Source organism: Gekko japonicus, unplaced genomic scaffold (assembly GCF_001447785.1).
Source record: "Gekko japonicus isolate JY-2015 unplaced genomic scaffold, Gekko_japonicus_V1.1 scaffold734, whole genome shotgun sequence".
In the NCBI taxonomy this organism is placed as follows: Eukaryota; Metazoa; Chordata; class Lepidosauria; order Squamata; family Gekkonidae; genus Gekko; species Gekko japonicus.
In genome coordinates this window covers 684,642-709,098 of record NW_015174295.1, presented here as the reverse complement: position 1 = coordinate 709,098, position 24,457 = coordinate 684,642, and the positions used below count along the sequence as shown (strand labels likewise).

Here is a 24,457-nt window from a genome sequence, read left to right as displayed (position 1 = left end):
CCAAAGAAGATGATATACAGGAGCTCAAAGGGAGTCATCAGAATCAAAGCATGCAGGTCAGTCTTTGCAGAAGAGAGATATCAAAGCAGATTTTAAAAGGCACATTCACACAGGAAATGTCAAGTTGAAATAAGATTATTTGGGGGGGGGGGGATAAGACAGGCAAAAGGGAAAAATTCCCACCCTGATTTTTGATTACAGTTTACAAAGAATTTTGCAGTTAATGCCAATAGAAAGGAAAGTTCTAAACACTTGCAAGTTCAGCAGAGACAAATCAGAGGGGGAAAAGAAAGGGGGGGACACATCCCAGGACCCAAATGAATCAGCTGAGACAAGCATGAAGGAAAGGGCTGAAGTTTGGCAGATCAGCAACAGCAGCAGCCTGGTTGAAAACATGGCAGCAAGTGCTTGAAGGGTTAAAAGTATATTGCACAGGTTAAAGGAAAACCAAACCATCAGAGCCACAGGATTAGTGCTGGCTAACTGTGTTGCAAAGTTTAAAGAGACAGTATCCCCTTGAAAGGGCTCGGAAAGGAAGTCTCTCCCTATTCCCCATCTTGCCCTGAAGCGTTAAGGCAATTTTGATTTAAGTAGCAGCCAATTTTAACATCCTTCCCTCCCTCTGGCGAAATATCCATACCTTCTTATCCCTGTAACTCACCTCCTCCTCCCATTCGAAAAGGAATACAAGCTCTCTTTTTAGTTACTGGAAGATTCAGACAAAGAAAGTCAGTCCAATACGCTCAGATTCTTGACTTAGGAACATCACTTATGGAGCCCCTTTAAAGACAACATAAAAGAAATTCCAAAGGCATTTCTCCTAAAACAAGAGATAGAAAAAGGGATACTGTCCCGTTCTTAACATTTCAGTTTACATGTGAAGGGGAGGGGAGATAATGCCTTAAAGCAGATGGAACTCAAGAAGTTCAAACACTCTTGAACATTGATTCAGAGCTAGAAATGTTTCAAACAATTATATACACACAAACGCCACAGCATAAAAAAGTCGATTTAACAAATAAGAGTTCAGACCAGGAGGAAAAAAAGAAGAATCTTTTGGGCCACAACAGATTTAACACATCCTGTCCCTTAATTACATGTGGGATGGGGAATCAGCAAAGCTTCTTAGCACTCTTAGTACAACTTCACCTTATTTCCCTACTCCCCTATGACCACATCCATGGTTCCATCCATGGCTGCACAAAACCCTGGCATGAGTGGTAACATTTCTAGATTCTGATCAGGAGAAAACTCTGGTGAGCATGAACCATGGCTCATCAGTATGACTGTGCCAAAGTTAACTGAATCTCAAGGCTCACTGTCAACCAACATGGATAATCTGTATTGCCAAACAAGACTGGTAACCAGTTTCAAATCATGGTCAAGAGAGAACTGTGGTGAGCATCAACCGTGGTTCACCAGGAAGCTGCATCAAAGTTAACCAAGGTTTAGGGCAGTGCCTTCTGATGCCCCAGCAAACCCGTCAGAGCTGCTGCCCAACTGACCAGAAGAGATATCAGAGCATCACTCAAGAGCCTTGGGTAGAGGCACATAGATAAAAGAGGCATATTGCAGGAGTGGGGTCAGTTACAGAGCCGAAGGGGAGTCGAACACTTGGCCTGTCCATTGGAAAGAGGAGCCACGTAGCTTTAGATGGCTGCCACTTCCCCATCACACTGCTAAGAAACAGCAGGAAGGGAGTCCTAAGACTCTGGTGAAGTGAACATCCCCGGGGGCTAAGAAGGTAGCCAGAGAGATGCAGAGGGCACAGAGGTGAGCAAACACCCAAATTCAGCAGTTTGGACTTGCCAGTGGGGAGATGAGCACACCTTCCGCTGAGAAGGCTGACTGTCATTCATCAGGGATTGGGGCTGTGTTCTCCAGGCCCCTGTAGAGCCCTGGCGGGGGGTGTTCTCACATGCTAATGCCAACCACAGACTGGCTCTTGACCAGCATTTCAAAACAGGGCTTGAAACTGGTTAAAAATATTGGTTAGGAGGAGTGAACCCCGGTAGGCACTGATTTTTTGGTGCAGCTGTTAGGTATGAACTATGGTTGAAAGTGGTGAGAGTCCATGTGCAGAGGCCGAGGGAAGAAAGGAAGCTACTCTGCAGAGAATCCTTTAAGTACACTGATCCCATAACTGTGATTAAAAGACAGGAGGCATTAATAGCTGAACAAGCCCTCTGGAAAATACTTTACACTTGGCACATTAGAAAGTAAGTGAAGATCTTGATTCACATTTTGAGGGGGGAAACTAGTAATAGTAATTACACTTCAAAGAGCAAAATATTTAACATTAAACACATGATCTATTTAAGCAGCCTTTAGTACCCAGAGCTCATCTCTTGATGCATCAAATGGCAATTGGCAACCTTTGAATTGCAACGGACAGACGTCCAACTCATCTCTTGGAAACAAGCAACACAAAGATCAAGCTACCACCAAGAAAGAGTAGAAAAATAGTAGGAAAAAAGTGTTTTAAAAACAAAAAGACCCCAAAAGTCAGAAGTAAAAACTTTTGAGAACACACATTTCAGTTATCAGAAAACTGAACAATCCACCAGATCGTGGAACCCACACCAAAGCATTTTAGCATAGGAAAGAAAAGGTAATTCTTCACCAAGAAGAATTATTCCTGATATTTTGCACCCTGTTAAGAGTAATTCTCCACATCTAAAGCCATAAATGGAACCGTTTTCCCTGTTCCCACTTTAAAATATAATGGAAAATTACAATACTGTAATTTGCTTTCTCCACTCAAGATACGGTGGAAGAAACAGCTAATGCAGAAATCAATGATGTTGTGCAGCAACAGTTTCCTGCCACAAACATAAAAGCTGCACAATACTTAAAAAAAAGAATACTATAGTTTTCCCATCTTTTTAAAAAGGCCACAAAATATTTGATTCAATGCTTTCTCCCCTCTATTGTACAGATTAGGCGGAGAAAAAACAAACAAAGAAAAACAGGACACTTGTGAAGTTTTAAGAAGCTGCAACCAGGTGGGAGATGACTGGCTTAGATTCTTTGACACATTAATTCCATACAGGAAATTAAAGAGAGAAGAATCCCAATTAAAATTAAATATGATTTCCTTGTTTTCACTTCCAAGACAGAAAAAAAAACCAACCTTGCTAATCCATAAGCACCTACTAACTTCTAATGCACTTCCAGTCCAGATGTCAACTCAGAACAGCACAACCCAAGTATGTTCCATCCACTATACAATCCTTCTGTGGTCGACTCTCTGCTAGGAGCATCTGCATGGTGCCAGAAACCATGTGGACAAGACCAATGAAATGAATTCCATGGGACTGCGCAACTGCCCACCCACAAGTGGCTGTGAGTCAGGGAGCCTACCACGGGAAAGAGGCTTCCCAGCCACTAGCAGCTCCTATGAATGTTCTACAGGGTTAATTTGGATGCTACTCTTCCAGACAACCAAGGCCATCATCTGTGCACTGAGACCGGCATGTTCTGTAAGATTAGAAAGGCTGCACTGGTGTACATTTTGATGCTAATGAACACCACTGGGAACCTTCCGTGAGGACTGCATACTGGGGTGAAAATGTACACCTGGGCGCAACCATTCTGTCCTGCAAAGCACACATCTCCATACACAAGTGTGCACTTGTTTGTACAAAAATAAGAGATATTGGCTGGCTGTTCTTCACACTAAACACAGTTTGGGGCTGTACTTCCAGAGCCGTGCTTCCATCTGTTTCTTTTCAGAAGACACAGCAAAGCACTCAGGAGTCACCCACATCTGACAATCTGTGCAATTATCATGCGGAAGCCACAATACTCAAGATTATTGCAGTGCAAAGACGGCACATGAGGCAGAATTTCAGAAAGGGGTACAGGGCCAGTGAGAGTGCAACACTGCTTCCAGCAAACACTCAGTACGGGTGTCAACTGCACAAACCCCCCTCCACGGTTAAGCAATTACCTCAACGCTGACATTAACTGCAGGTAAAGTTAGCTCGCATTTCAGTGCAGCTGAGATTTAGTACCGTTTCCTTGCGTACCTAGTTAAGCTGAAATCCTAACACTTGCTGTTAACACTGGAGCATCTCTCAACTGCAGGTTAAGGCAGGAGGACAGAACCTACTCCCAAAGAGAGAATGTGCAAACCCAACCTCACAGCCGAGACACAGAGCAAACTTTACATCTGCACTGGCGCTTGGCCCTCCAGAGACCTTTATCAGTCATTGTAGTTTCACAAGTATTCCAAACGGGATGAGCTTTCCAAGAACAGACCACAGCCTTTCTTTGGAAAGTGGAACAACCCTCCGCACAACAGAATCTGGCCAGAGCTAACTTGCAAGATCGTTAGGCTAAACCCTAGAAGGAAAAGGCAGCCTCTTCTTAGTAGCGGTTTATTTCCCACACCCTTGGGGCGCCGTATGCACTGGCAGAATACCTCCCCTACAAAGTGGGACTGCTAAGAGGCCATCAGTAACACCAAGTACCGTAGGGTCTGAAGTCCAAACAATCCCACCCAAAAACGACATAAGACAACGAAAAAGTCAGGTGTAACACTGCTCGGTTCAGGGGTTATCAGCTAGCCAAGAATACAGGTTCAGAGGCCTTCTCCCGCACGAGGATCGGCACGTAATACTGAAATTCAGCTTAAGGAATAACACTTTGGAACGCGTCTATTGCTTTAGTTACCAGAGCAATCTAACTAATTCCTCACCTGCTGCCGGCGGATGCTGGCCGCTAACGGTTGGCAAATCCAAAGAGCTATCAGACATGACATGCTTAAGGTCTCCTCCCACGTCCGCCAGTTTCATGTCAAACTGGACAGAGAGTGCATCTTCAGAGTCTTCCTTGCCCACGCTGCTGCCCCCTATGGACGGGAGGTCCAGAGACTTGACGGAGGCAGAGTCCTCTTTGGCGTGCTTGAAAGCTGCCAGTTTGTCAACCAGGGATTTGTCAGAACTGGAGGAAAATTTGTTGGAATGGAAGTCGGCAAAGTCGTCTTCACTCTTTGTGGACGAAGGGGTGTGGTCTTTTGTTTCTTCAAAGCCTAACCCAGAGCCATCCAGAGAGAGCTGTTTGAAGATGTCATACTTTGTGGGGGCAGCTGAGGAGGGAGGGCTCTGCCCACTCTTTGCAGTCGGAGGGACAGGGCTGGCATCCGGCTTGAAACCGCTGGCTGTTTCGCCTGGCTTCTGCTCTCTGCAGCTGGCGCTGTTGTTGAAAGCCATGAAATCTGCAAATTCATCCTGAGCGTGGGCTGGGGGACAACTTGGTAGCCCCCCAAAAAGGTTGAAGTCGGCAAAGTCGTTGGCTAAGATGGAGCTATTGCTGGGCATTGGCAAAGTGGTGGTGGAGGTGGACGTTGGGGGTGGTGGCACAGGGAAAGACGCTGGCTTCAGTGAATTGTAAGAGACTGGAAACTGAAGAGACCTGTTCTCTCCAGCAGAGGCTGAGGAAAACAGACTCAAGTCAGCTAGATTCAGAGAAGGTTTTGCTTGTCGTTGCTGCTTTGATTGTGCAGGTAGAGAGGAGAAAGGTGCAGGAAACAATTTATCTTTTGTAGGTGGGTCTAGTGGTGAGATGCTGTCGGCGGTTTTGAAATCCGTGAAGCCGTCATCTGCCCCGGCCGATTTGAATTCTGCAAAGCTGTCTCCTGAAGGGCAGAGAGAGAAAAGGAGATGTGATGGGAAGATTTTTTTTGTTTTTTTGAGGATGACACTCATTCAAAGAACAAATACGCTGATTCACAGAAATACCAAAAATGGCTTTTAAGTGTATTAATTTGATTTGCTGTCCATCCCACCTCTTGCCCAATTTTCAACTCAAGTCTTTTTTTAAACGTAGGAAGACATCTAGCACAGTCAAAGTCTAGCACTTCTAAATTCCATCGTATTCAGTGGGTGAGACTTAAAGCATGTACTTACATTTCCCATTAAAAACAGAGTAACCCAGAATGCCCAGTTTTACAGAGGCATCACCCTGTACAAATGAAAATTAACTTCCTGTACTGGAGACAATTTAACTTCCATATGCAAAGAAAAGTAAGTTCAGTTACAGAAGACATTTGCTGTACACGGTTGGCTGCTCTGGTTGCACTTGGGGGTATCCCAAAATAAGCATAAGTATTGGGGAGCCAGCCACTGTAAGAGTAAAGTAATAATGCTATATTATCTATATTTCTAATCTCCTCTCCACATTGTAGCTCCCTGACACCTCTTGTGGTCTGTTACCTGATATTTTACTACAGTTTGATTTTGTTTATCGGTATGTTTTAAGGCTTTTTAAAACAGGACATTTTTGTATTTGTATGATTTTTAAAGCTATTATTTCACAATTTGTCTGCTGCTTCAGAACTATGGTATAAAGCGATATTAGAGTACTGCATATAAAGAAATACTGGTCCAAGACATGGTCCATTTATTTCAAATGGTTAAATTCTAAATGGAGTATCACTTGGTATTTCTCTGTAGTGTTCTCTCTAGAACTTGAGAATGGATGCACAATTCAGCACCCTGAGAATCTGTTGGTTTTTTATCTCACTCTCTTTTTTTCACAAAAAAAAGCAAGCTTCTATTTTAGAGTAGCAAAATGCAAGGTAATGTCCAGGGAAACCTAAAAGCAAAGGTAAGTGGAGTTTCAATGCCTGGAACACTCCTGGCTTGCTGCTTCTGTTACCTAAAATTATACAGAATAGATCAGATGCAGAACTTAGGTTACCACAGAGATACGTTGTTGATTTACTTGTTTGAAACACAGCAGCGTAGAATACAGGCCACCTCTAAAAGTAACAGTACTTTGGGGGACAGAATCCAGCACAGAATTAAGTACATTTAGGGAGTGCCTCCCCCCTCCGCAAAGGTGGGGGAGGCTCTCCTGCCTGCCTGCCAGCCAGGCACTCCCCCCCCCTCAGGGCAACAACTTCCCTCCCTCCTTGGCAATGGGGCCAGACCCTCCCCTGCCTGCCTCCAGCTTTGTAGCTACATTTCCTCTCAGCCCAACAGTTGAGAAGGATTTACACAGAACCAAGCAAGTTGACTGTGAAAATCTATGCTGGCAGCAGAAGTGATCAGAAATTATTCTTTCTTAACAAGAACATCAGCATGGTCCAGTGGGTTAAGGGCACTATGCTAGGATCAGGAAACCCTGCATTTGAATGTTCACTCTTCCATGACGCTTACTAAGGTTGCAATCCTAAGCATGCTTTCCTAAAAGTAGGCCCCACTGAATAAAATGGGACAGACATCTGAGCAGGCCTGGTTAGGACCATTCCCTAAATGAGTTTGGGCCCATAATGGCCCTCCAGCCTAACCTGCCTCACAGGATGGTTCTGAGGTTTAAATGGGGAAGGGGAGAGCCACACCCATTGGCAGTGAGCTCCTTGGAAGGGGGCTGGGATTAAAAAAATGAGACAGGCAGATGGACAACCAGGAGACTTGGACCAATGCAGAAGTTTATAGCTTTGTGGAGCAGGGCTGTACGTGTATTGGATCCCCCAGAAATTTCTGCTGACAGAAAGGAATTCTGTTGCAGAGTGGGGCTTAATTGCCTCTTCCCAGTCCAGTCCTGAATGCCCCCTGAAATGATACTCATGAAGGGCAGGGGAACCCCCTGAAGAACAGGAGGGGGAAATCAGAGAAAATGGTGTCCCCTTCTTTCCAAGTGTGGAAACCCTCCACCAAATCCAATCCGAATATTCCAGTGAGGAAATGTCAAATATACACTGCATGGGAGAAACCAGTGTGGTGCTGTGTTGTACTTGGTTCAAGGAGACCTGGGTGGGCGTGAATTCCCACTTTACCCAAGGTCACCCAGTCCAGTTTCTAGCCATCATTCCCTCTCAACTACAGAGACGAATGTGCAGACAGGACTCAATGCTGTAGGCTGTCTTGCTTTCAGAAAAGAGATGCAGCAAGGATCAATGCAACACGCCTCCCAGGCAAAAGTTGCATGTTTCGAGAAATTGTTCAGGCAAACCATTTCTCCTGGAACCAAAGCTCACAATGCTACAGTGCACAAGTCAATAAAATACTGTAGAATCCTTCTGCATATTCAACTCTGTAGTTGTGGACTTCCCTAAAAATATATATATTGTTCTTTATGTCATTGTTATCAGTGTACTATAATTAATAGGTTGCACTAGGGTCTCTACTGTATAAGTATATTATTTAATCAAATATATGAAGTTATAGTAGAATATCAGAACTGTGTGTTTTGTTTGAACACAGTGTTTTTCTGTGTTTACTCAACCTTGCCTTGTTTCTTGTGTGTTTGTTATCATTGCCTCTCAGCCTAACCTACCCTCAACATAGTTTTTAGGAGGATGAAGCGAGGGGTGCACGTGGCTCTGAGTTTCTCTGTTGGTCAGATAAAAAGGTGACGACATGTGGAGGGGACACAGCCATTACAGCGGCAGGTCTGGTAGGGGGCAGCTGGCTTTGAGCAGATCCACTTGTTGGCTCTACAAAAGCTGTACCGAGCTTTTTATTCCATGACCTGAATGCTTCACTTCTTCTACTACTTTTTGCACTAGAGATTGTGGGTACCAACCAGTGTTCCCTCTAAGCTGAGTTAGTGTGAGCTAGCTCACAGTTTTTTAGACTCTGGCTCATGCATTTTTGTCTTAGCTCAGAAAGGAGGGCTCCAGAGCAAACTGATTTATGCAGCAGCCAAATTGCTTGCACACAACTTTAATGCCAGTAGCTCACAAAGTTGAATTTTTGCTCACAAGACCCCACAGCTTAGAGGGATGATTGGTACCGACCCCCAAATATCTGTTTTGAAGAGGAAGAGGAAGAGGAAGAAGAAGAGGAGGAGGAAGAGGAGGAGGAAGAGGAGGAAGAAGAAGAGGAGGAGGAGGAGATTGGATTTATACCCCGCCCTTCACTACCCAAAGGAGTCTCAGAGCAGCTTACAAACTCCTTTCCCTTCCCTTCCCTACAACAGACACCCTGTGAGGTAGGTGGGGCTGAGAGAGCTCTGATAGAAACTGCTCTTTTTCAAGAACAGCTGTGCCAGAACTATGGCTTGGTCAAGGTCATCTAGCAGGTGCAAGTGGAGGAGTGGGGAATCAAACCTGATTCTCCCAGATTAGAGTCCACGCACTTAACCACTACACCAAACTGGCTCTCGAGGAGAGAACTACTGCCTGGACATTCAGCCTGTCCCAGAAATATCACACTGCAGGGACCTAATGGCTGAATGTGTCGCATGTGTCAATGCCTCTGTTTCAAAAGGTCTGTTTCCATCTACCTGCCTAAGATAAAGAGGTGGCCTACGAAATGTCTTTAATTGCTGTTTGCCACTTAAAAAATTCAATATGGCTTTGTCTCCAGTCAATAGCTGTTCTTCACATGGGTGACTGCCTGATCTGAGTGCTGCGCGTTAAACCTGCAAGCGGACACTTGGGCTTTCTCAATTTTTTATGTCGAATTGACACTTATTTTAGGTATGAGCTTTCGTGTGCAAGGCCACTGGACTCTAAATTTGTTCTACTGCTTTAGACCAACACAGCTGACTACCTGGATCTGACTGTTATTTTGTAATTCACTGTTACCATTTTTCTAGCAATTCTAACAATTCATACCTCTCATAGTGTATGAACTGCACTTTTACCTGTTGAAATTGGACAGGTGGAAATACCTGTTAACATCGTGATTAACCCATTCACCAGCTTGATGTATTTAGAAAGAAGCTGCTGTTAAAAATGTGCATCTTCATCCCTTCAAAAGTGCACAGATTCAAAACACATATGCAGGCAGCCTTATACCAAGTCAGACCGTCGGCCGATCTTGCTCAGTGCAGTCAACATGGACTGGCAACGGCAGTTCAGGCTCAAGGGCAGGGGAAAGTCTTTCCTGTCATCTACTACCAGAGACCTTTGACTTTCCCCTGACCTCTTAGACATAGCCAGGCAGGCCATGAATCTATCTAACTTTACTATTTACAGACTGGCAGCAGCTCTCCAGGGCCTGAAGCAGACAGAAGGCCTTCCCAGGGGGACCTACTACTTACGTCTCTTTAAGTGGACAGTAAACCTGGGACCCTCTGCATGGAGAGTACCTGTTCTAGAACGAAGCTACAGTTCCACGTACAACACTGACGCCCTCTGTCTCCACAAGCACACTTCCCTCATATGACCACCACCAAAATCAAGTCAGTTTCACAAACTCTATGGCAAGTAACAGGCCCATAGCCAGGATTTTGTTTGTTTGTTTGGGGAGGTATTTAATTTTTTAAGGCAGTTAATATTACAGTTAATTAAATCCATCTGAATGCCTGTCTTTAAAAGGGGAGCCTGTTTCTAGCCCTTCCTTTCAAGGGACAGGGCAGCAAGCGTGTCAGTTCCAAGGGGAAAAAAACAGCTCAGGGGGCATTTAATTGCCTTCAGAAGGCAAATTCATTTGCATGTTTCCCAAAGGCTCATGGGAATGCCTTTGAAAGACTCGCCATGACCTGGGTGGCATACAGCAAGACTGGGCTGGCAGAAAGGGGGACTGTTGGAGATGTACTGAAGGTGCCACTCTTGAGTGCCCTTCTAAGCTGTCTTGCCCTGTGGAAGGCAATTGAATGCCCTCTGAGCTGTCTTTTCCCAGGTCCCATGATGACCCCTCAACTTCATAGCGGGAAGGAGGGGGAAGCACAAGGGGAAGCTGTGGCACTCTCAGTGTGGGGGTCTCTCCTCAAAAATAAGGTTTCTGGCATGATTATTTGTGGGGCCGGGGCTTTTTAATTAAGGGGGCAGGGCCCCAAAATGTCCCATTGTAGCTACGGGCCTGGCAAGTAAACAAAAACAGCCAGTCACTGTTTCAGTAGGATTTAAACTGTAACAAAACTATTGATGGCATACTGAGCACAACTCCCAATTTTGGTGGATTAGATTATCCCTTGAAGCAGTCTGTGAAACTGACGTTCACCAAAACCAAGGCACAGCACAGCAAACTTGACTTACTGATGGACTGCACGCTTTTCCATTAGAAATGCAAGCTGGTGAGGGGGTTAAAAACGACAAGACGGGCAATTCAAAAACCAATTTCTCTTTCTGGCAGTCAGTGGAAACAGAGGGAGCTTCTGTTTCCTGTTCTTCTGGGCAAGTCAAGCACTGCCTGCCAAGCACCTTTTCTCAATTTCTTTTTTGCTGCTGTTTTTCTTCATGAGGAGGCAGTGGGGCACCACGGCTAGGAGAACAAGCCACTTCAACTGTGATTTCCATCACAAACTCATCGAGTGGCCTTCTGTGAGCTGCAGCCTCCCCTTTGTCACAACTTGGGGATCGTTTGCTTTCCCTCACGGCCGTTGTAACAAGAAGAGAATCTTTCGGAACCTCAAAAGGGTTCAATATGATCCTCATTTCCTCCCCGTTACAGCTCTGTCTATGACCTGTCTGCCTGGAGGTTCTTCTTAATCATTTTGCCCTGGGATGCAGGGGTGGGGGGAGATCATCCAGTCCACAGGTTCCTCAGCTGCTTCTCCCAGAAATGCGGCCAGTGGTTCTCTCTCCCCTTCAGGTAGTGGCATAATCCAGACACAGTGACAAAAGGCGGGCTTGCTGCTACATGAATGAGCCCTCCACCCCCCAACCCTGCACCTGGCACGGCAAGCCAATTAGAGGTCTTCTATGCACTGAGCCATATTTGCTTCTCATGTCTGCACTGGTAAATGACAGCTTCAAACCCCAACATGGCCACAGACACACGTTAGAGAAATGGACGATTTAATCAAAAGACTAAAATTGGGGAAGTCTCCAGATCAGGACCTTTGTCCCGTGGAGTTACTTAAAGCGAATCCTATTTGGTGGGCCAAAATCCTTGCTCACAAATAAATAATACGGGCATAATGCTTTTTAAAAAATCTGGAAAATGACCACTTGCCCTTTGCCTTCACACCAGGCCTCTGAAGAGGGGCTTCTGGAAACCTGGTTCACAGGGCAATCACAAGCCCCAGGGTGCTGGGTCGCACAGCTCTCATTAGCAGGCCCCGTGCCGCGTGGGGAGGAGGGTGCCTGAGAGCCAGGGGATCCCCACCCGATCCCGGCTCATTCAAGGCACAGCAAACCACGGTTTCTTGTTACCTCTCAACCAAATTATACTATAAAGGGACTGAGGGTAGAAAGCATGTCCCATCTCCAGGCTGTCCTAGGAAACCGATCTTCTTGGACTATGGGTATGCCAAATCTCAAGTTTCTGGATAGCGGGGGTGGACACAAGTCAGGATCTATGGAGACTGTGCCAGTTATTACAGCTCTTGACTGTTCTCCAGATTGAGTGATCAGGACTGAGGCGCAAGAGGAGGAACCTTCTCTTGTGCCATTTTCTCTACCAGGAAGGGTGCCTGGGAACCACTACTGTAGAAAATAAAACCACCTACATGTGAAACAGCGACTAGAGGCCAAAGATACGGCTTGCTATTTATTTATTTATTTGATTTTTACCTCGCCCTCCCCGCCGAGGCAGGCTCAGGGCGGCTTACATAAGAGAACAATGGGTAAAACAGCAATATAAATATCAACATCTCCAATCATTAAATGAATTTCAGACTTCCTGTAACAGTTGACCACCTGTACCCTTCCTCTGCTCATTCCTAGCCCCCAACCCCCTCCAGAACTTCCAGAGGTTCCTGACCTTTATTTATCTAACATATCTGCATGCTGCCTTTCTCTCAAAGGGTGCAAGGACTACGCACCATTCTGATGCTTTGAACAGGGGTGCACCATTTGTTGAAAAAAATCCTACCCCAAATATATTTCCGTCCCAGCCCCTGTGTCAGTGGGATTTTGCCAGTCTGTAGAGAGCACTAAAACAGTCTGACAAATGTAACTAAAGGGGGAATAAATCAAGGATGCACGCTTTGGTATGCTTACCTAGAGGTTTACTCTCAGACGGCTGCTCCAGCTCTCGAAAAGCACTGTATTTGTCTCCGTAATCTACTGTGCATGTAATTTAAGACATAAATTTAGTTACAATAAGGTTAAATCAGACTGCAATCAGAAAAAAGCGTGGGTTCAAGAGACAAGAAGTACCTATTACCTTGCAGTGTAAACATTTTTGCAATGGCTGTTAGCCAGCATTTGAAGGCATTACCAAACGAGGAACCAGGGGTCATTTCCTGCAGGAGAGCACAGGAGTGGAGCTCCGGCAGTAAAAAGCCCAGGGGGCGGGCACATGCAACAAGCCCCGACCCTGCTCCCAGCAGCCCCGGACCACGAGGAGCAAGAAGCAGCCAGGTAAGTTGCAGAGTCCCTCCAAAGATAGCAATCCAAAACAGTCCTGTGGCAGCATTATTCAGGTTCAAGCTCTCCCTCCTCTGTGAGGGCAGATCTGTGTGGGAACCCTCCCCAATAGCTAGCAATCCAAAACAGTCCAGTGGAGCCTGAGCAGTGGGTGTTGCCTTCTGACACACTTCCGGTGATGTCAGGGGGTCTGGCATATGCAAATAAGTTATGCTAACGAGTTATGCTAATGAGCTCCTGCACCTCTTTTTCTATGAAATGACCACTGCTAGGAACTGTATGGCTGAAGTATCTCATTGTCAGTGAGATCCCCCGCCCCTCCACTGAACCTAATTTAAGCTCTCCCTGATTTTCCTCCTACAGACAGAGTCCTCCCATGAGGTTAAGTGAGGCGACTGTCTCAAGAAGCAGACTAGGGAAAGACACACAGTCCTGATCCAAAACCGACTAGAATGCTTTCCCTGGCACAAGCCCAACTGAAACAGAACTGCGCAAGAGGGTGCCTCATACGGAAGCTCCCTTGCCGTGGGGCTTGCAAAGCTCTTCCCCATGGACTCAGCGGCTAAACAGAACCTCCAGCTCCAGAGGCAGTAGAGCACTGAATAGTAGTTGCTGGAAATGAGGAGGCAACAATGGTGGGGCTCTTGCCTGCACAGCATCTTGGTGGATTACTCAGAACCATCTGGCTGGTCACCCGAGGGGTGGGGGTGGCGGCAAGATGCTGGCCATGACCAGTCTTTGCTCTCAATCAGGAGAACTCTTCTTACAGCCTCAGGCACAAAAGCATTCTGGGACAGCACTGGCTCTACAGTGTCCCTGCTTCCAAAGTGTTGCTTCTGTGCCTCTGGAATCTTTTTGCAAGTGGGCTTCTTTTTTGGACTCCTGGCCTTTGTTGTCCACCCTACTCTCCCCCCCCCCCCCCAGTTGAACTGCGAGTTCTCTGGGGCAGGGATCTGACTTTTCTTGCTTAGGCTGCTCTGTCAGATGCCTCATGAAAGTTTGCACCATCACACTACAACTACTGGTATCATTACTAACCTGCTGCCACGTGGGAACTAAGAGAATAAGCTACAAACCAGGAAGTCTGAGGTTCAAATCTTGCCTCAGCCAGGAACTCACCGGGGCCTTGAATGGGGTGTTTGCCCACACTCGGGGGGGGGGGGAATTGGGGGGGGGGGGGGGGGTAACAAATACTTACCTACCTTGCAGAGCTGTTGTAAGCATAACAAGATAATCAGCTGGACGCCGTGGATGTGTTCCGCTAGCGGAGGCTCTTTCCTCCTGTGGAAAGAGCCTTCCACAATGCAAGATTCTCCAACAGGATGGCATCAGGAGGTGCTCCATCTGCCAGAGGAGAGCGCCTCTGCTAGCAGAACAGATTTTCAGGATCCAGCACCGTATACGAGAAGTGCTTTTGGACAGTTGACAGCACGGCATGCAACCGCAGCAACAGAAAGTTTAGCGGCCTGGTGGCCGACAGTCCCAAATAGTTTAGAACAGGGGTCCCCAATGTGGTGTCCATGGGTGCCGTGGTGCCTGCCTGCCAACACCTTTCCTAGTGTATGCCAAACGTTTTTAGAAAGTGGGTGGGGCTTTCACCCAGCAAGGTGTCTGATTGGCCACTGGAGATTTGATTAGCAGTGCCCGTTTTTTAAAAAAAGGTTGCTTTGGCGGCAGCTGCTATCGTAGCACAGGCATCTTCACTGTGTGGCTGAAGGTAAGCTGCGGCAGCTGTTTTGTGGCTGTGCCCACCATGCTGCATCAGAATTCCAAAGGTGTCCACAGGCTCAAAGAGGCTGAGGACCCCTGGTTTAGGATTTGCACCCTGTGAGACACAGGTCCAATCTGCATTGGTCTTTCCTGCCACTGTGCCAATGATCTCACATCGTCTCACAAATTTCTGCCTGCATTTCATGCTGCATCCGCTCTCCTGCTGTTTCATCTTAGCACTGGAGGTCTGTATCATTTTATTGCCATTTACTCGTGACTCCAAGGTCATTACAGCGTCCCACCGTGTTATTTGGATTTGGTTTTAAGGTGGTTTAATTGCTCCTCCCTACCCCCAAGCCACTGTGAGCGACAAGCGGGCAACTGGAGCCGAATACCCCCCCCCCCCCATATATTTTCTAAGGAGATATACAAATTGTCACAAAAGAAACAAGTTAGCTGAAAACCCAGTCGTCTGCGTTTAAAAGCAGTCGGGAAACATTTTTCTGCAATCATATTTTTTTGGGGGGGTGGGCTAGAAGCACACCCTCCCTTGAACCATTTGTTATTTCTTGGGGCTGTCCCCAGAACACTCTGCATGGCAACCACCAGGTGTTTTGTGTTTTTTACCCAGCTCGTTCCGTCTTTCCTGCCCCCCCCTCCACCAGGTCACCCCCCTTTACTTTACACCCCCGGAGGCTGCTCCCCCACCCTCGTGCACTCTTCCCTCTGTCCTGATGCAGACGGCGAGCTTTTTATACTGAGCCAAATGGAAGGCAAAGGAAGCTGGTGCCACAGCAGAATGAAACAGCTTTACATAGCAAATGCAGATTGGGCCACTGAATTAAGACCACAGGAGAGGTCCTCATGACTGTCCCATCAACCAAAGAAGTTCACCTGGGTACAACAGAGGGGGCCTTTTGGGTGGCAGCCTCAAGATTACGGAACAAACTCCTTGGGAAGACGCACCTGGCCTGGCACACTCACTTTCAGTCTTCAGGAGACAGGTGAAGACAGTTTTATTTAGAACTACTTTTGATTAGTTTTGTATTTACTGACAGTCCTAATTGTGAATTTAAATGGTGGCATTTTACGTATTTTTTGTATCCGTTGTTTTTCTTTACATTGTAAACTGCCTTGAGTCCCACAGAGTAGGAAGGTGGCTAATGAATTTTTAAATAAAATAATTAAAAAAAATTAGACAGTTGCTTTTACCTCCAAGTGAAGCCGGGCTTTCAGCAGGCTTGTCAGATGCAATCCCTTTAAAAACAGCGTACTTATCCACAGCAGAAGGCGCTTTTGGGCCAGACAGAGGTATCAGCATCGGAGGAGCACTAAACAAAAGGAGAAGAAGGCTGTCTCAGTGCAAAGTTCTTGCTTTGTAAAAACAGCAACTGTGGGCATCAGTCAACCAGAGTCGAATTTTCAAGTAAGAGGATGGGAACAAATTGGCGAAACAGATTTAGACTGGAGACAGCTTGTCGTGAGGCCACTTCTGTGACACTGAGATCACAAGCCAATAATAAATAATAATTATTATCGTATGGCATTGTGTGTGGAATAGCCAGGAGTTCCCAGAGGAATGATTGGCTGCTGAAGAAACAGGTTGCTTACCTGTAACTGATGATCTTCGAGTGATCATCTGTGCATTCACACCCATGGGATCTAGTGCACACGCGCTGGATCGATCGGCATTGTAGCATGCTCTTAACGGATTTTCGCGCCCAGACGTCGGGCATGCACAGGAACCCCACCATGCATGCCCAGAGGGGTGGGTGCGGACATCCCGCCAGTTCCTTCAAACCGCCGCGAATAAACCCCTATGAAAAATGTAGACGCTGACAGCAGCAGAGAAGGCGGATGGGTGGTGTGAATGCACAGATGACCACTTGAAGATCATCAGTTACAGGTAAGCAACCTGTTTATCTTCAACGTGGTCTCTGTGCTTCACACCCATAGGAGATTAGCGAGCAGTGGCCTACCTGGAGGAGGGTGCTGCCAGGTCCTTACTGCGGAGAAGGGGTCCGCAGAATCATCAGCGACAGGGCTGATGGGAGGGGTGGATGGTGAGGTGGAAGTACGCGTCTTGGAGGTCGAGGGTGGCCATCCAGACGTCTTTCTGGAGAAGTGGTATAATTTGCTGCAAGGACACCATGTGGAAGTGGTGGTAGGTCACAAAGTAGTTCAGCGCCCTTAGATCTAATATTGGTCGAATGCCTCCATCTCGCTTTGGAACTGTGAAATAGTGGGAATAGAATCTCTTCCTGTGCAGAGGAGGTGGTACCTGCTTGATGGCTCCTTTGTGCAGAAGGACAGACACTTCTTCCAGGAGAGGTGGGGAAGGGGGGTGGAGACGAAGACAGGAGTAATGGGGTTCTGGTGGAATTGGATACGGTAGCCTCGGGTCAAAATGGACAGCACCCACTCGTCCGTGGTGATATGACGCCAGGTGTGAAGAAAAGGAGATAAATGGGTTTGAGCTGACTCAGTGGAAAGGAAGTCAAAAGCCCTGCTTGGAGGACTTCGCCTGCTTAGTGTGGGAAGATTGTTGTCCGGATCCAAACCTGGGTTTATTGGGTTTTTACCATTATAGACCTATGCTGTACATACAAACAAATTAGACAACAAGATTACACTAAAACCTGGGTTTTTGAAAGGTGGGTTTTTGGCCTCCCAAAGACGTATGTGATCTTCATTGTCTGTCAGGATTCATCATTGTCTGATGATTCGGAGTGCACTTTTGTCAGGATCTAGACCAAGTGCGAGGGCGATACTGTTGTCTCATGGAGGATGACACTCGTAGAACGCGAGAAGTCTTTATGCTCTTATCCATATCTTGGAGTATGGTATCGGTAGTGCTGTTGAAGAGACCAAGGCCATCAAAGGAGAGGTCCTCGACATAAGACCTAGTATCTTGTGGAAGGTTGGTATTACAGAGCCAGGAGTGCCTCCTTAGAGCTATTGCTGAGGCCATTGTTCTTGAGGAAGCGTCTAGGGCATGTTTGGAAGTGTTGATCTGTTGCTTCGCAAGTACCATGCCTTCCTTCTGAAGAACTCTGGCTGGCTGAAGCTTGTCTTCGGGGAGATGAGTCAGGAGTTCAGAAAACCTTTCCCACAGAGTGTACTGATATCTGCTCATGCAGGCTAAGTAATTTGTGGTTTTTACTCCCAACGCTCCCGTGGAGTAGAAGCGTCTCCCAAATGCGCCTAATTTTCTACTTTCCCTGTCAGAAGGTGCAGAGTGTGTTCGTTTTGATTTGGACGAGGATGTTACAACCATCGAGTTTGGTTGAGGGTGGGAGAATAAAAATTCGGTTCTGTTCTCCTGGACTCTATACATGTGGTCCAGGCGTCTTGTTGACACTGGGGCTGATGAAGGCTTCTCCCGTGGTGCTTTTGCAGCTTATAAAAGGACCGTGGACATAGGCAGTGCTATGGTAGTGGAGGTATCCAGTTGCACGATATCGAAGACGGCATCTGTAACCTGTGGTTGTTATTGAATGACTGAGAGGCCTAGAGAATGGGCCGTTCTTTTGACGAGATCTGCATAGGAAGTGAGATTGTCAGATGAGGACATAGGTAGATCATCTGCGACAGCTTGGTTAGGAGACTTGTGGTCAGGGGAGGTGTGAGCCTCTGAGGCCTCCATATCAGAATCCTCTTCTGCAGAATCAGAGGAGCCCTGATCTGGCATTTGAACCGGAGTGACTTCTGTTTGACTGGTTAAAATCTTTGGTGGTACGACTTGAGGGTCGGGAGGACGACTGCGTTCCGGATTATGGTGGGAAGGATCCTTGGTCGAGACAGAGATGCTGAAGGTCTAGATTTGTAGGGCGACCCTGATCTGTGGGCAGAGTGGGTCGAGTAACAATCCCAGTCAGAATAGCTCACCGGAGTCAACCACGGCATGGATGGTGGATAACCCCCATAAAGATACCTCAGTTGGCGTTGATCCCAAGACAGAGGTGGTGGTGGGGGTAGAAAGACTCGGGGGGATCGACTTCTGGATCGGGTACGTCTCGAAGACAAAGCATTAGTCTGCCTTTGAGAGTGGTCCCTGTACACTTGGTCATCGATATCGACAGGTTCAAGAAGCAGACGTGGAGGGTGACTCTGCGTGCTGCTAGAGACGTGTCAATTCCGACGTGAATCGATGTCGGGAGTCTCTGACACCGTCGATGTCGACGACGGGGAAGGAGAAGAAGAAGGCTCTGCATCCATGGGGCGACTAAGGAGCTCCACCATCTCGATATCGGAGTAAGGACGCTCGAGTTGTTGTATAGGGGAGTCTAAGAGTTGAATGGTCGGTATCGGCGGAGCGACATGGATCTCCAATGCCGATACTGCCGTAGGAGCAGGGGGCACTTTAGGGGCATCACCCAGTGCAGACACCGCTACCTTCTCCTTCTTTGCAGCCTTTAGGGACTTAGAGGAGCCCTTTTTTGCAGACTTGTGCTCCTTAGTTGACTTGGGCTAGCTTCTTCACCGGAGTGGAAGTGGAAGATTGCGCCTTTGATGCCGGTGGCTTCGACATCGGTTGGCCGATGTCGGAGGAGGGCCTCGATGCCGGAGTTGTCGATGTTGATGGTCTCTCGGAATCCATTACTGAGGGAGGATGTAACGCCGATTCAAGTAGCGCCACTTTAAGGCGCGCAGCTCGATTTTTTTTGGTCTGGTTTGAAAACCTAGCACAGTGCTGACAAGACTCCGGTCGGTGAGACTTTCCCAAACAAAAAATACAGAGGGTGTGGCGGTCCGGTGGAGCGAGTTTACTGCCGCAACCCTTGCAGTGGTTGAAAAAGCCCAACTTCTTCTCCATAAAATTTAAAAAACGGAGAAGAAAGAAGGGGTTGGGGAGGCGGGAAGCCCGAAGGCAAAACTGAGGTAAAGCAGCAACTTCCCCCTCAACAGAAAAACAATTTTTTTTGAAGAACAAACAAAGAAAGACTAAGAAAAAAGAAGAAAACTGAGGAAAAAATCCAAAGAGCCGTGAGGCAAATAGTCAAGGAAGAACCAATCAGACCGACGAAGAAAAGGTCTTTCCAACGCAGCGGTAAGAAAGGAACTGGCGGGATGTCCACGCCCACCCCTCTGGCATGCGTGGTGAGTTCCTGCGCATGCCCGAGGTCTGGCCGTGAAAATCCGTTAAGAGCTTGCTACAATGTCAATCGATCCAGCACTTGCGCACTCTGTGAAGCACAGAGACCTTGTCGAAGATCTGTAGCTTTTTTTGGCACCACTAGGTGGCAAACGATGCTTAATTTTTTAGGCTGTGACTTGCCTAAGGTCACCCATCTAATTTTAAGTGGGGAAGTGATGAATCGAATCGGTTCTGATTTCTGTATTTCAAGACCAAAAAAAAAAAGTATTTCTTTAAGAACTAACATAAAGTTAGCAAGCAACTGTACCTTTAAAATCTCATGTCTGCATTTCTACTTAAGAAACAGTAAGAGAGTATATCACTAAGAGCTTTGGAAAGACATTAAAAAGATGTTGCGTTGATCCACATTCTCATTCCTACAGTGGTGTTTGTTCTCTTCCTCTAGGGGAAATGAAGGTCATTTGTTTCTGTATCGACATAAGGCACGCTGTGTTTTTTAAAACAGCTCCTTCAAGAGATTGGTGATGAACAACAACAGAGAGATAGAGTTGATAAAGATATCCAACACCGCTTGTTAATCCTAGGAAAGTGTGTTCTCTTTATCTCCTGTATTCCTTGGATCCACACGTTTTTAAACAAAGGAGTAATAAATGCTATTTAGGAGCTTGAAAAACAAAGATTTTTTAGCCTGCTTTTCCACTTCAAAGCTCTATCAAGAGGCCTTGAAGAGAAAACATTCCAGGGACAGAGCCAGAACAGTGTCAAGAATATTTGCATCAAGATTTTGTATGGTACTCAAATAATTATCTACTGGCTTTACCTATGTTTATGGCATGTACTTGACATAAGGATAATTGTTGTGTAAAAAAAGAAATTTGCATTATAAATATTATAAAAAGTACAACCAAGTGTGTTAAAGTCATAGAACAGTGGTATTCTTCAGTGAGCTTATTTTATTTTTCACATTCACTAGGAAGGCTTAGTCAAGCCACGTTCTCTCAGATTCTGGGCAAAACACTGGGCTACTTTACAGGGCTGCTGTTAGGATTATTGTTACTATTTATGTAGGGTGCTTTTGAACACTGAAAGAACTATGCAAATATTACCTTTGTGTGAAATCCTAACATTAATGCTACTATAGTTCCTGGAGATATTTTTAGCAGAAAGAATTAGGGTGGAAATAACTCAATTAGATAACTCATCTACTTTTTGTTTTTGTCATTTATGGATATTGTACTCCAAAACTGTCCATTTTGTATGCAGTGTGAAGAACTCACTGCCACACCCTCCCCCACAACAATTCTCTCCCCCTTAAATAAAACAAGAAAGCCTTCGTATCATTGTGCCTTTTAACATTCTTACACTCAAAAAGCCCTTCTTTCTACTTCACTTTGGTTGCTTCCATGTAGAAGTTTGGCCTCCACGCTGCAGTTCGGTTTCTTGGGGAGGGGGGAGCATCTACATGGCATCACCCACCTATTCCCGCTTTGGGTCCTGAGATAACTCAGGAGAAAGACAGGCATATAATAAATAGTTTAAATAGTCTAGTAAGGTAAAGCTTTCCCTTGCTTGAAAGCGAGTCGAATCCGACCCTAGGGGACGGTGCTCATCTCCATTTCCGAGCTGAAGAGCCAGCGCTGTCCGAAGACTCCTCCGTGGTCATGTGGCCAGCATGACTAAATGCCGAGGCGCACGGAACGCTGTTCCCTTCCCACCGAAGTGGTACCTATTTATCTACTTGCAATTTCTTGCTTTTGAACTGCTAGGCTGGCAGGAGGTGGGACTAGAGACAGGAGCTCACTCCGTCCCGCGGCACTCGAACTGCTGAGCTACAGACCTTTCAGTCTGCAGCTCAGCTTCTTAACCTCTAAGCTTTTCCTGAGCATGACTTGCAGGGATCCTGGGGATTTCCCCTATAAGCCAGACCAAAGTGCCTCCTTGGCTCCAGCTTAAAGGAGAAACAGTGCGGTGGCCTCAGGCGGAGCCTCTGTGTGAAAGCCCTGCCCACAGCCAATACGGGGAGGGGTGGAGCTTAGCACCACCTCCAATATGGTGGTGCAAAACATCAGCATTTACTTTTAGCCCTTTAACGGGGTCCTTTTTCTTTAACTTGCAAGCGACTCAGCTGTTGAGGGTGTGGGGGCTGCTGGGCTGTGGGGGGCCTGGGGAAGGATTCTGATTTGGTTGGTGCTTCTGCAATGAGAAAGAAAGGGGTGGGGGAGGGGCAGTGCCACAGAAACCTGGAAGGGGGGGGCTTCAAGTATTCAGCATATTGATGAGAACCAGATGGATGAGGGCCTCAGGCTTTCCATCCATAAAGTGTGAAGGAGGAATCTGCCCATCTTCTCCCTAAGGGCCTTGGTTCCAAGATGCATGGATTCAGGAAGCCGCTTGCAAAAAGACAGAATGCAGCACAGCTGTACAAGCTATGCTCTGCTGTGTGCAAATTAAGTCAGAAGAACACTCATCCCATTAATCATAACAGTAAATCTGCATATGAATGAAAGCTACCGATCTGAAGCAGCATAATAGGTTTTTGGGTGAAGCTTGCATGTGCTGCAGCAGGGGCCACCTGAGAAGAGGCATTCCCTCTCGTGCCTGGGAGAAGAGGGGATGCTGCTTCTACGATGGTGCCGGTCATCTGTGGTTTGGTAATGGTTTCAAAAAACAAGGGGTTTTTCTTGATGGTCTGCAACACAATTAATAGCAGTATCTTTTTTCAATTAAAAATGTTTGACAGATTGATCTAATGGATCAATTGGCTCAGCATCGCAGCACTGATGCAAATATATTTTGTTCCACGGAGGCAAAAGCTAGAGCTACTTAAGATGGTGCTTGCAATTCTTGGCAAAGAGACAGCACTCTGGATCAGGGTTTTTCTCTCTGCCTTCCTCTTATCAAATCATAGCAGCTTTTCATAACATCCCAGACATTCAAACCAGTATTCCGTGACCCCAAGGTCTCAGCCACCCAGTACGAAGTCCACAGAAAGTATGACTGCCAGTAGGATTCTTTGGGCTGTTTCTTGTTTTGGTTATTTTGCACCAGGAGCACGAATCTTCCAGTTACTATTTTACACCTCCTTAACAGCTGCCTACAAGCCTCACACCAGCTAAGTGTTTTGTAGCCCCGTGGTAATGGGAACCCAGGAAGCTTGCAGACAGAGATATGCAAACTGAGAGATGGCATTTACAGTAATACTATTCAATTTCACACTGGGTATCTAAGAGTCTGCTTCAGGGGCAAACCTAATCATTAATTGTAGAACTGAATACTGCTTTCTGTTGACAAAGGGAAGCTTGTAAACCGTCCTTAGACCTTCTTATTACTCTGTGTGGCGGAAGGGGGCCTGCGTCAGCTGGCAGGCCCCGCTCTGCCCACCCCTCCTTTGCCTGACCGGGCACATGAGGGGGCAGTTTTTCTCTACTGCCTCTGGGTATTGCTGCCACCACTGTCCCTGTCTTGGGCTCTGGTTAGGCGGGAGCAGCCTCCTAACCTCCCTCTGGCACCCCTGGGGCTTCCCAGGGATCTTTGGGGTCCCTTGGAGAGTTGGCAACTGACTGTTTTGCCCGGTCTCTTCCTTGGGGAGTCCCCGACCCACCCCTAGTGTGTCCAAGCGGCTGGGGGGAACTAAGCGGTACAGAGGGACTTCTTCAACAGTTAAAGGATTTATTTTGCAAGCACGTAACTATTTGCAGGCATATTAACAGTGAACGGAAGAATCAAAAATAAAGGGTGACAAAACCGCAGGGAAGGCACATCGCTTCATCTCATTGGAGAAGGTTAGATCAGCCGGTCTCCCCACAAGGGCCTCTGTCTGCTGCAGGCTCCAGACTTCTGACGGCTGACTGAACTCACTTCCTGCCAAAAAGCTCCACACTATCTAACAGCCGTTTCCAGGAAGTGGCTCTCCCTCCCGCAGCATTCTGGGGCAGATCCCCTCACCGCCTCGATGGACTTCCTGTCCTCTCTAGGGAGCTGCCCTCAGACTACTGGTTGGAGACAGGAGGGGAGGGGGGAAGGAGGAGGAGACTAGGCCCAAGCCTACCTCAAGTTTGATGGTCTCCTCCTATCCAGCTAGGCTTGCCAAGTCCCCCCGGAGGTGGGGAAACCCCCGCCCAAGAGGCCTGTTACCCACCGGCGGCGGATCGGGCCTCGGGGGGAACCCCACCCCCAAAGCACACGACATGCTCGGCGTCAGCACGTCACCCGGAAGTGACGCAATCACGTCGAGCACGTTAGGGGCGGGCCCACAATCATCCGAGGGAAAACTCTATGGTTTTCCCTTGGATGATTTTGGCCCCGCCCCCAATGTCCCGGACGTGCTTACGTCACTTCCGTGTGACGTGCTTGCGGCGCACACGCGGGGGACTCCCCCCCTCCAGCAGAGGTGAGTACTTGGCAACCCTAGACTGGGTAGACTGACAGTTTATAAT

General features: G+C 47.0%; 1 protein-coding gene across 3 annotated transcripts in view; it reads right to left on the bottom strand.

Moving 5' to 3' along the window:
• Positions 1 to 24,457, bottom strand: part of SYNRG (synergin, gamma) — a 97,602-nt gene that overhangs the window by 34,771 nt on the left and 38,374 nt on the right. For 2 of the 3 annotated variants that reach the window (XM_015424080.1, XM_015424082.1), the window contains 3 exons: positions 16,136 to 16,254; positions 12,845 to 12,910; positions 4,703 to 5,641 (listed from right to left, as the gene is read on the bottom strand). In XM_015424080.1, the coding sequence (XP_015279566.1) occupies positions 4,703 to 5,641; positions 12,845 to 12,910; positions 16,136 to 16,254 (1,124 nt within the window). The remainder of the gene's footprint in view (positions 1 to 4,702; positions 5,642 to 12,844; positions 12,911 to 16,135; positions 16,255 to 24,457) is intronic. The other variant, XM_015424081.1, reaches the window with a different exon arrangement.